Raw genomic sequence first — 13304 nt, forward strand, 5'->3', positions numbered from 1 at the left:
AGCATGAAATGTCCCTATGTGTTTCATCAACGTAAAATACCTTCATTTCCAGGTATATATTTTCAGCAAAAAAACTCATGCAATGAATTATTTGAATATTTTTAGATAAATTTAGATCCCATTGACGAGAGCAAGAAAGTTAAACTGTGTGGAAATGACCTACTTTCTGGAACGCAGTTAATGGCATATGGAAATGAAGCTCACTTGTTTTTCCATTCTGGTGATGGCAAAAATGTGGGAAGTCTGGGGCACAAAGGATATAATGTTACGTGTCAAACTTGTGAGTAAAGAATGTAATAACATAAGCCATTTTTTATGTTGTTTTATTCATTTATTTACTTAATAATATTGCTGAACTTGTTGATTTGGAAAAATAATAAAAGTTGTGAATGAGAAGACAGCAGAATCTTGCACATTGTTATTTTTTGCCCTTTTGTTTCAACTGCCTTCAGCAAAGTATCAACGACTTTCAAATTCACACTCTCAAACGTTTATAATATACAATTGCAATGCTACTAAACCAGCAAAAGTAACACTTTAAAACCAATCAAATATGTATTCTGCCGTGGGAAGGAAAAACGAAGTATCTGCATAAATTAGTTTTGAGATATTTGAAGAAACGGGTTTGGATTACATGCTAACAATAAGGAAATTTTGGAATTTAATGTTTTTTTCGTGCCCTACTTTCAGCGTACACCAAAGAGGCAAGGTACAATACAGCTAAAGTGCAATACATGACAAAAATGAAAAAAAAAAAAAAAAACACCGAAACAAATGCAATTACTGCACATACTTTCTCACTGCAGTATAGCTTTGACAATGAGCCAGTATACTCATTTAAAACTTCGGTTAATGATATAGAACACTTTTTAAAGTATATTTGAGGTGGTTACTATTGAAATCAACTCAATGCTCTTATAATTGCACAAGAGAAACAAAGAAAAAAAAAACGAATTGAGCTGTTTCTCTAAGAACACCTGTTTTTGACCGCAGTTTTCGTCCTGGTTAATCTGGATACGTTTCAAAACGCTTTGTAGAGTTAGCATTAACCAACAGGTATCAAATTACGTAACAAAGTATCTTTTAAAAGATCGGGGCTAAAGACTGCCTCTTATACTAGGCTAACTGGCTTTCACTGTGGAAAATCAGTTCTTCAGAAATTTGACATGTATTGTACTTATAGACCCTCAAAACTTATTTGAACTGTAACAGCCTCTAAGTTGCTGTAAACGTTAACTTAAAATAATTTCTGTACCTTACAGTCAGACTATCATAAGTCATATCATCGCTACTTTACAGGAGAACGGAAAAACGGTTGCTTGATGCATGAAAAGGATTGGACTCGTGCTCTTTTAACACTGGTAAATTATTGCAATGGATTTTTATTTTACGATTACGTTCATATGGCTCGATGCTGAATAAGATGCCTGGAAAATAATGAGCAGCTGATGTGATCAATTTCTACCAGTAACATATCTTGCAAAATCCAGGAACGTTTTCCGCTACAATTCAGTAACCTTCCTAATATTATCCAGGAAGCCTCCTGAAAATTCAGAAATCATTCTGTTAAAAGCCAGTCGTGTCTCTGGAAAATTAGAGTTACCTTAGGAAGGTATAATATACTAGCTTGGCATCTTCCTGATTTATCAAGGAAGACCCAAGAGCATTAATGAAAACATGGTCAAAGCTAAGTCAGAATTGCAAGTAACGAGAATTTTACTCACCTGCAATTCTTGCAAAGCAACATAATTCAGTAGTAAGTAAACTGAAGCCGGTGCACTTTACAAATACTCTCAGCTAATCTTTAAACTGGAAGCTAAAAATATTTTTCACAACAGTGATAAGTCTGCATTCGTGAATCTTGTAGCAATTCATTAAACTTTTTGATAATGATACTTGATTCTTCCAGGAAGTGGATAAAAACCACTAAAATCCCTAAATGTAACACGGAAATACCCAGTAACGTTTCGGAATTTTTTTACAGAGAATGCACTAATAAACGGAGAATCGCAATATTGACCGTTAGTCTAGCTCTGAGGTACAGATTTGACTCTTAAATTCTGAGAAAATTATGTAATAAAAGATTAGCGAAAAAATATTATTTTATATCCCATAGTAAACTTAAAAAGGTCATTGCCAGTTTTAATAAATGAACAACGAAAATTAAATTGAGTATCTTGTGGTTACATCTCCGTTTCATCCAGCAGATGTTTTTACAATATCACTTGAAAACTCGTGGATGTACATCATTGCATCTTTCACTAATACTTTATAGCTGTAATAATAAGAGATGTTTTTCTACATTTCATTTAGAATTAGTACAGTAACACTCTTAAATATGTACAGGAGTCCCTCGTATAACACGATTAATTCGTTCCGTGTAGTATCGAAACCGTGTTACACGAAAGTTTTTTAAAAATAACTTTTTAACTCTTTTTTACACTAATTAATCATATAGGGGAAAAGGGGGCACATGTGAGCACGGGGCACATGTGAGCACGGGGCACATGTGATCATGGTATGTTTTACTAGGATAACGTGAAGCAAAATATCTCAAAATATTCTCAAGTAATTGCAGTACCAGCCCTACAAATTTTCAGAGCAAGGAGCTAGTTTATGTTCCTGTGGTGACAGCTTCTTTGTTTTAGCAGATGCTGATGTACTTTTATCACTGTCTTCTTCGTTTAAAAATATTTTTTATACTAAAAAATAATCTGAATTCAATTATTGCTAACCATTATAAGAACATTCACGTAAATTTATGCCAATGTTAAAATTTTGTAATTAAATTAAAAATTCTTTATTTTTGAAAATTAATTCTAGGGTAGATTCCGGGGCACTTGTGAACGCAACATGTAAGGGTACATGTGAACAGCTGCCATATCCTCTCCGCAAATATAAATATTAGTGCAAGCTTATTATAAGTGTTAAAAGAGATGTAGAGATTAATAATTATTGTTTTGCTGCAAACAGTTTGTAAATTTATCGTCAATAATTATTACATAATTACCAATTATTTATTTTAATATTTTTTTTATTTTTTTTAATTCGTTAATTACTAAATAGTTGGCTAAAAATTTAGTGATATATAATATTTGCATGGAAAATAAAGACAAAATATTTTCCTTTAACTAAAACCTGAAGTTTAGAAAAAATTTTTAATTCATCATCATATTCTGTATGAAGCTTAAACAAACTATAAAACAAGAATATACTTTACATAATAAAATAGTCTTTGAATTGTTTAGTAGACTTATAAGATTTTTTCTTGTAGATCTATTGATTAGAACATGCCATGAAACTTTAAAATTTAACAGTGAGCAGAGTTCTGTAATTCATAAAAAAAATATTTTCTGAATAACAGCTACTGTGCATTTCAAACTGAGAGTCTAGGTTACAAGCCCTTGAATGTTATTAGTACATACGTATATGCTTCATTATAACGAGTTTTTCGTTGAAATATAATGCTCGTCCTGTATTTTTCAATCGTGTTCACATGTGCCCCAAGCTTGTTCGCATCTGCCCCCTATAGGGGCACATGTGGACCAATGAAGACATTTTTTAAAAATTCCATAAAGTACAGAAATATTTTTTAAAAAAATCTGAAAAAATTCCATGGCACAGAGAAAAGACTGTTTAATCATGGAAACTCTTTTTCTGTGAGAAATTGAAAATATTTTTTGAGAAATTAAGAAATGAAAAAAAATATATTCACATGTGCCCCCTTTTCCCCTACATAGTAAAAGTCATGTCAATTTGTATCGTGTTGTATCGAAACCGTTTCGTGTTATATCGAAACCGTGTTATACGAGACTTAGAAATAATGTAAATCGAGGGATGTAACAGTGTTGTATTGAAACCAAGTTTCATAAAAACAAAGTAAAGTATTAGAGTTATTACCAAACATTAACAGAATGTATTGAACAAATGAAATTCCATCTTTTTTAAATATAACATTCGTGTTGTATCAAAACCATGAAGCATTAAATTCAAGTTTCGTACCGTGAATATCGAAACCGTGTTATAATAATCTCAAATTTGGTACCGTGTAATATCGAAACCGTGTTGTACAAATACCGTGTTATACGAGGAATGCCTGTATATATATTATCCTTTATTTATTTTTTTATTTATGTAAGACTAACTCGTGTTTTAACAGTTTATCTTAAGGGTAAACAAAGCGAAATCGTTTAGAAATAAAAAGGCTACTTAAAAAAATAAATAGGTCACAATTTTAGAGTACTGAGTATTCAATAAGAATGTTAATTTTTGAGATTTATCTTGAAAAACAGAATTGCACTCTTATATTATCATCACATTTAATAGAAAATAAAAAATTCTGTGAATGAAAATTTCTGAAATTGTTTTTCTACACATTTTTACATTACAGGAATCCTTACGCTAGTGCATTAATGAAAAACAGTTAAATTGGTAAAATCTGAAAGAGCATAGCAAAACATATTTCTGAATGAATAAATTATTTGCCCTCGTGTCCCCTGTTATCGAAATATAAGGTCCTAAAGTCTGCCGACTTTTTTACGAAAAGATGCCAAATTTAGCGAGTTTCGGTAAGTAATGTGAGACATCTTTCACACGCTTTACAGATAGATGTCAAACGAAATGCAGATGGTGAAATCGCCGATGAGAAGTTGGTATCTTCAAATTCTTGAAAAGTCTTTATGTGTGGCGCTTTTCTTAAAATTTCAACAGTCTTTAAGACCTTATGTCTCAATCATGGGGGCACGACGGCAAATAGTTTTTGTATTAAAAAATAACTCAATATGCTTCTTGGATTGCTACCTAATTCAACTTTATATTCCCTAATAAGAGTATTAATAAAACTGCTGATTTTTTAAGGGGCCGACACTAAATTAGAAACAACTCTCTACCTGAATACAAGACGAAAAGGTCGGATCTACAGTCTGAATTTCAATCATGCTCAACCAATCGGCTTGAACTACAGCCAGAGAATAATAGTTCCTATCGGAAATAAGATCCATTTGCAGTCCCCAAATATGAGTCAACCGTCAGTGCTGTTGCCTTCTTCTTGCGATGGAAGTGGACTTCTAGTGCGAGATAATTACGCCATGCAGAAAACACTTCTGTTTTGGAGTCCTTGCAAAACTACCAATTTCTGGGATAATGACGGCTTCTGGTCCACTCTGCATGTATTAAGTATTCATGCCTGGAATTATGATGGAAATTTACCGACATTCTTCTTCGATTATTCTGTTGGGAAAGGTATTTGATTTCTGTTTTATTTTTGTACCTATGGTGCAATCGTAGACACAAAAAAGTAACAATACTTGTACAGTAGGGTATGTCATTAAAAGAAAAATCTCTTGAATATTGACTTGTGCAATTAGGATGCACTGTATTTGCCCCCTAGAAATTAATTTCTAATATTGTTTTTGGAAAATATTAAGGTTTAGCTACCGAAAACGAGCTAAAAAATTTTTTAAAAAAAGGTAAAAAATGGTCAACTTCTAAAAAAATTTACGAAAATAAAATGTTAAAAATTCTTGTTCGGATACCTTCAAATGCTTCCTTTTAACTCTTTACACATGTCTTTATGATTAACTTTATTCCTTTAAAGTTTTTAAATCGCGAATAAGCCGTACCTTTTCGGGAAATTAACCAAAATTCGATTTTTTTCAGCATTTTTTGTACATTGCAGCATTTTGTCTGAAAAAGTCCCGCAATATTTATTTTCCAATAAATGTGCACTATGCACAAATAGTATGTCCTGCCCTAATGACTTTTTTTTTTTTTTTTTTGAGTATAGATTTGCACAGTTGGGATCTAATGTACTTACACATGATTTATTCCTTTCTGATATTATTTCTGACAGTTAAAAATGCTCGATGATGCTCGTGTTAAGTGTATGCTTGTGGCCTTTTATTTAATGGCTACAGACATTTATCATCAATTAACTCATTTATTTAATAAGTAAAAAGTACAGTATATGTGAAACAAAACATACTTAATCTACTGCAAGAAGTGAAGTACCAAATAATTACGACACTTTTTTCTATCAATTAATGTTGCCTGCAGTTCGCTGAAGAAAGTTTTAACGGTTTGTTATTTATTGAATTGTCTCTGATGTATTCAATACTAGCTTGCCATCGATCTCCACTGTGATATTGAAACATTTAGTGATTTTGTATAAGTTGTCACTTACTGAGATCAAAATTACTTCGGATGAAATTTAAAATAAAATATCCATAAAATATGTTCGTTATTTCAAAGTCTTAACTACATTATAAACAAGAAATATTTTTTAAACCTTACGTTGTTTTACTTTTGTTTTTGTTAGAAATAAAATGATTTAATTATTTTTTGGTCTGAGGAATTATTTCCCCGGATCTCTAACTCTTTAGAATAAACATGGAAACTCTCTTTTTTTTCTAGATTGATTAGTACCCACTGAGTATACCCAGTATTCTCCGGATTATGGACACAAAAAACAGACAGAAGAATCGAATTTAATTGAAAAAAAAATTTCTTGATATTACATTTTTTTTCGTAAAAGTCTATCTTATAATTTGTAAAACAAAGAGCACATATTCTTATCCATTAAAGTTATTAACAGCAAGTATGACAATACCAAGTACTGACATTGTAAAATGTTTTTAAAAAATGAATTTTGTGTCATTGTATTTCATAAAATGAATTTACCGCAGAAGAAATATTCTATCTTAACCATTTTGGTATAAGCTCAATGATTTTGTTCAACACTGTATAATGTAGACGCCGACACAATAGGCGTTCATGACTTATCAAATTACATTTCTTTGATGAAACTTAGAAAAATTTTTAAAAACAAGCATTTTTTTTAAATTTATGTTTCCTTATTTGTGTTTAAAATCTTTGTTATCTTTCCATTCAGATGACCACTTTGTGAACACTACTTTGTCAATAGAGTCGGATTCAATAGAATCATGCAAACCTAATCCATGCCAGCATGGAGGACGGTGCATAAAAAATGGAACCACACACAAGTGTCACTGCTTCGGACAGTATACAGGTAATTTCTTAGTGTTTAAAAGTTAGTGTATCTTTCGATGTACGACCTGTTTGCTGTCAAACACTAACCAGTCAACTAAGGGATCTGATGCCAAATGGGCTCAGCTATCAAATAGGACTCCATACGAATCATATACGAGGGCACTTCGGAAAGTAACCTCCGAATCGCTGTAAATAAGACAAACCAGCACAGAGGAAAAACATTTGTTTACATATCAAAGGTACAACTCTCCTCTATTTTTCAACGTAGTCGCCGCCATTATTTAGGCACTTGTCGTACCGTTTTACCAATTTATCAATTCCATCTGCATAAAAAGCGGCCGCTTGCGATTTAAGCCAATGTGTCACTGCGCTTTTTAGTTCCTCGTCCGTCGTCAGCGAAATGCTGTCCCCCAAGCCACTTCTTCATTGCAGTGAACAGATGGTAATCAGAAGGAGCCAAGTCTGGGCTGTAGGTAGGATGGGGAAACATATCCCATTTGAACTTGCTCAAAAGCTCTTGCATTCTTACAGCAGTGTGAGGGCGCGGGTTATCGTGCAGATGCACAACCCCAGAACTCAATAGGCCGCGACGTTTGTTTTGGAAAGAAATCTTATCACTCCTCGCACCTCACATTTCGATAAACTTTCTATGGCGGCACTCATTTTGTCACGCTATAACTAGCAAACGCTTGGTCCTACAACACTCTCACTCTCCCACTGGAAGCTTACTGAATCACAGATTGCTTGTGCATTCGATTGAGGGCGCTCCGAACCATACTTCCAGCGCCACGCCCAAACGGCGGTTACTTTCCGAATTGCCCTCGTATTAGTACTTAAAAAAAACAGATACGACACGGAAAACGTTATTCGTTTTTTACAATCAGTACTACTTTACCAAATATCAATCTTAAGAAAAAGACCACTACAAAGACCAAGTAAATCCCACAAAATTCAATGTATGCATCGAACATTTTTTAATTGCTCTGATAATTATCATAAATATTGCTACTCTTGCACAAATTCACTGCATACACACTGCATTTTCAGGAAACTTCGAAGAAAATAATTATATTAATACTTATCTTTTCCAGAAAGAGGTGAAAAATCATTCCTGGTATATAAAACCAATTTTTAGCAAATGTTTTTACAGAAAAAGTTTCTAAACTTGTTAGCGAATGTTAAAAAACTTGCTGAGCCACTACCTCGTTAATATCTATTATTTTCACGTCAAACAGGAAAATTCAAGCTAAAACGTGATCAGTGTTTTGATTTAAAGAAAATTTTGTCTTGATGATAATAATAGGTATTGTGTAATTTCTCCTGTTGCTTATGCTTTTATTTTTGTGTTTATTTTTCTCACCTTTCTCTTATACCTTTGGCTTAAAAACGGGAAGACTTTACTTTTATGAAAACTTCTGAAAATAACAGGATTACCAATGTACGCTGCGTAAATTGTAAGATTTGTAAGTCTATTTACTTCTTTAAAACAATAAACCAGTAAGTTAAGTATTAGTTGAAATTAATATTCGAATCACAAAATTTCCCATTACTATCAGTTTTTTTAGAACTGCTTACTCCACGAAACATACACTAACCCTTTTGCAATCGTTACTTTGTTCTAACTCCCTGCTACGGTTAACCATGTATGACCATTTAATGTGTAAAACAATTTTTTCCTCTCCTTCTAACAAACAACAGTACGGAGAAAAATGAAATGAGCACCGTTGAAGACGTGTGGGTCACGAGGCCTAAATTGGAAGTGGCTTGATTAGGAGATAAGATTTGATATTTCCAGGATAAAATAAAAGAAATAATAATCTCTCCTGAAATTGTTCCTGCAACTTTTTCTCAATTTTCTGGAGTTTACCTGGTTTCTGACATAAATAAATTCAGAACAAAAAGTTTAGGAATATAAAAACATGTCTTTCTTATACTTAGTCTGTTTACTTTTTATTGTTTAGCTTAAAACATAAATGCTCATATAATGTGTAGTACCTGTATAAAAAAGGGTAAACATATTTTTTACTGTAATTGCTATTATGCCTCATAAAACAAATACAGAAAATGAAAGTATCAAAATGAAATTTCACATGTTCATTTCCTGGGAAAATGTGTCCTCGTTCACTGATTTTACATGTTCATTTGCTTTGTTTCGCTTTTCATTTGAACTCCTGAAAAACCTGAAGTGATATAATTTGACTTCCTCTGATTTAAACATCCACGTTTTACAGTAAAAATATTTTTGCAATCCAACACTAAAATTTAGTTTTACAAATCATTAGGAATTTAAAAAATAATAAAATTGTGCTGAAGCGTTTATTTATAGGTTTGACCACCTTATACAATAGTAGGTACTACCTTATAAGACTATCTTTATACATTTAAGGATACTTACTACCTTTATATAAGGCCTTTAGAGTCGCACATGTGAATGAAAATTAACACCAAGTCACGATATTAAATTTTTGAACTTGTATTGATTGATATATTCATTGGGTACACGTCTCATAATTTAAGCTGTAGCTTCATGTTTCCATACTGCCTCAAAATTTTACCTTTTTCAAGTTGGTGAAACATGTATCTTCACATCACATCATGAATTCCTTCAATATCAGATTTACTACCCGCTTTCGATAATAATGTTGAAGATGAAGAAGAAATAATCGAGGGGTGTCCCAAAAGCTGATCAAGTGATTCATAAAAACTCTAAAACTATTTTTATTTGTAAATGCCAACTGAGGAGCAAATTTGCAAAAACATTTTTTCACAGATCGTGCTATGAATGAAATTATATCTAAAAACAAAAAACAAGTAAATATTACTTTTTTTCCACTACTTCATGGGATGAAAGTCAGTTTAAACAATATGCTTAGATTTTTCGAGCTGTCCCAATTTTACGTTTTCCCGTTTGGAACGTTTTTACCACTTGTTCGACAGAAAACGTAAAATCGGGATTCCGCTCTATATGGCCGACAAACTATGCAAAATATCTTCCAGAGGAAACCACGTTTCAGCACATTTCTTTCAGTAAATTCTAAAGTAAAAAGTACCTGCTGTGTTTTGTCTTGCGTAAAATTCAAATGTTTTTGCTATAAAAATCAAAAACATAATGTTTTTTTCACAAAAAATGATGGTTCATTGTGCAGCATACTTTAATATTTCTGCTGAGAATTTTGAAATAAATATTGTTCATTTATGCATGCATCAATTTTTCAACGTAACTAAATAAAATCATTCTTCAAAACATGAATTTATTTCAAAGTTTTATCTCAGATTATCCCCCCAGGAATTTCTCAAAGCGACATGACTGACTTTTATTTGCCCTCCTTTTCAGGCCTATTTTGTCACCTTACATGGTGTGACACTAATGTTTGTGGAGAAAACGGAATCTGCAATCTAACTGCTAATGGATGGACATGTGAATGCTTATCAGGATATACTGGACCTCATTGCCAACAAACCATGACACCTTGTGTTCCCAACCCCTGCGAATCGGATGGAGTTTGTTCCATTCGAAATGGAACGTTTTCCTGTCTTTGCGGCCCTGAATACGAAGGTAAAACTTCATCATGTTTTAAAAAGTCAAACGTTTTATTGTTTCTGGGAAAATTAGTTTCAGCATTTGGTATTACAACGTTGCCTTATGACAATAATTTTGAATTACTTTCTAGTATATTGTCTAACTCTTAAATTAAGATTATAAAAATATACGTCTATTCTTGCATTTAATATTCCATTTACGCAGTGTTTATATTGAAAATATCTTGTTATTTTAATTATTTAATCTAATTATTGATAATAAAGCTTCATAATTACTGATTTCAAAATTGAAACTATAAACTTTGATTCAGAATAGAATAAAATTCTTTAGTTTACCCCCATTACTTTTTACACTTAATGCTGACGAAAGTTTATTTGAGCAACAATTTAATTGTATCAAGAAAACATATATATGTATGTGTATATATATGTATGTGTATATAAGTATGTGTATATATATATGTATATATATATATATATATATATATATATATATATATATATATATATATATATATATATATATATATATATATATATATATATATATATATATATATATATATATATATACATTGACGAAACGAGCAGTTTTCCAAAGCGTAGAAAATAAAACTTTTGAGCTTAAGCAAAATTTAAATACAATTATTTGTTTCGTGAAAAAAGCCATTCTAATAGCAAAGTGAACAAAGTGATCCCCGTCACGTGGCGGTCACAACACGTCACTGTACCGTTATCAATAGGTTTCAGCAACTTACGAATGTCCACGAAGACGTCTCAAACTGACACCGCAGTATGAATCACGTCACAAGTGACCGGTCAGAAACTAATGGTTGCAACTACACTGTTAAATTTTCAGGAAATTTTATGGTAAATATCACGGTAAATATCATCGTACCGTAAAATGGAGTGTTTACAGTACAGAAAACAATTACAGTAATTTGTACCGAAAAAAATAAACGATTGCAGCGCCAATTGATATACCACGTGACTTACAGTGCGAAGCAGATAACACCGTATTTCCCCTTACTCACTATGTCTCAGCATAACCGCCTGCCGTTACGAAGGTCCCGAGATCAAACCTGCAACTCGTATATTGCGTTTTTTAACTCTCGTTTATTCTACTGTAAATGTTTACAGTAAGATAAGATTCTACAGTAAAAGTTACTGGCAACATGGATGCCAGTAACTTTTACCGTAAAATTTCAGGATTTTTTTAACAGTCTTCGTCACAGTGAAATCCCTTGAAACATGTCACAAATGCCAAATTTGTGTTAATTTGAAACTAACCAATTCGAATTGCAGTGACATCTTTGTTACATCATGTTGTACTATCAGGGACAAATTATACCGGTACATATGACTTTTTATAGGCTTTGAAAGGAAACCAGCTACGAGAAAAGTAACAAATAGTCTTTAAAAAAGAATTACTTTAATCACTTGAAAATAAGAGGATGTCGAACTAAGATGAACATTTTAACCCATTATTGACTTCAATTAACTACACAATACTATTTTCTGCTTACAGTTTGTAATATACTTAAGAATCATTACATGTGATAAAGACTATCAAGTTTTTCAACGGGAGAGACAAAATATAATTATGTGATTTTAATTTTTTGCAGGCGCTCATTGCGAAAAATTTGTTCTTCGCATTCCTTACAAGCCATTAAGTCAACGAATGTTAGAAGAGCCATTTTGGCTTGGACTCATAACCGTGTTTACTGTTTTGCTCATAATCCTTTTCGTTTATTGTATCAAGAGAAAGTTTGCAGACAAGATTGAAAAGTTTCTTGCAGAAGAAATTGAAAGGAGCAAGTATCGTAAGTACTGCAATGTTTTAATTTATTCTGAAATGTCGTGTAAATTCATTACAAAACTTTAAAGACACTCAATGCCTTCGGAAATTTTACTACCAATACCCAACTTTTCTAAATGATGTTTAATATTTGATGCATACAATTGTATAAATACTTAATATCTTTAAATATTAAGCATCATGCTATTTTGCATCAATAAATAAAGTTTGATATATTTAAAATATAGTATTTAAAATATATATTTTTTCCCACTTTGTCATATCTTTCCTATCGAATGTTTTTTGTTCGTCATTTTTTAAAATCTTAACTTTGAATATACGGTACTTATGTGCAATTACTTTTTAAATTGAGAATTTTCTAGACTTTTGAATTCTTTAGCAGATGTTCTTCATTTCGATTTTGGTATGAATAAAAAACCTTAAAAGATAGCCCGAAATACAGGCAAAATTACAACTTTTAGAAACACGGATTAATATCGTCTATCTGCACTACTTGAATTCAAAACTAATTTGCCCGAAGCCAATCTCAGTTATATTATATTTAATTCAATTTTGAAGCGTTCACATTCTGTGACTCTGAAAGGCTTTCAATGTCCTGGGCTAATAGAATGCAGTACTATACCCTATCTTCTGCAGCCCCAAATACACGTAAAGCTTTTGGCGGTTCTGATGGCATCGTAATAATTTTTTCGAAAGAAAAAGTTATCACGATGTATTTTCACCCCACGTATTTTCATCCTACGGCATTCAGTTCGAAGAGACCCGTCTATTATTCTTTCATTGCGGATGCGGGGCAGTCGGGGATTGTTTTTACGTATATAAGAACAAAACAGTACGAAACAGAAACTGGTAGCGAAGACAAACTATTGGTTGAAAAAAATAGTATGAATATGTATATGCATAAATTATAGCCTATGTCAGCTTTCATACAGTGAAA

The 13304-nt window shown here is 32.1% G+C and overlaps 1 protein-coding gene across 1 annotated transcript in view; it reads left to right on the top strand.

The window, feature by feature from the left end:
• The window catches only part of LOC129218337 (uncharacterized), a 148893-nt gene that overhangs the window by 107166 nt on the left and 28423 nt on the right, over nt 1-13304 (top strand). The window contains exons 13-17 of the mRNA XM_054852576.1: nt 106-280; nt 4858-5241; nt 6890-7027; nt 10343-10564; nt 12174-12371. Coding sequence (XP_054708551.1) covers nt 106-280; nt 4858-5241; nt 6890-7027; nt 10343-10564; nt 12174-12371 — 1117 coding nt within the window. The remainder of the gene's footprint in view (nt 1-105; nt 281-4857; nt 5242-6889; nt 7028-10342; nt 10565-12173; nt 12372-13304) is intronic.

The sequence above is a fragment of the Uloborus diversus genome, chromosome 3 (genome assembly GCF_026930045.1).
Source record: "Uloborus diversus isolate 005 chromosome 3, Udiv.v.3.1, whole genome shotgun sequence".
Classification (NCBI taxonomy): domain Eukaryota; kingdom Metazoa; phylum Arthropoda; class Arachnida; order Araneae; family Uloboridae; genus Uloborus; species Uloborus diversus.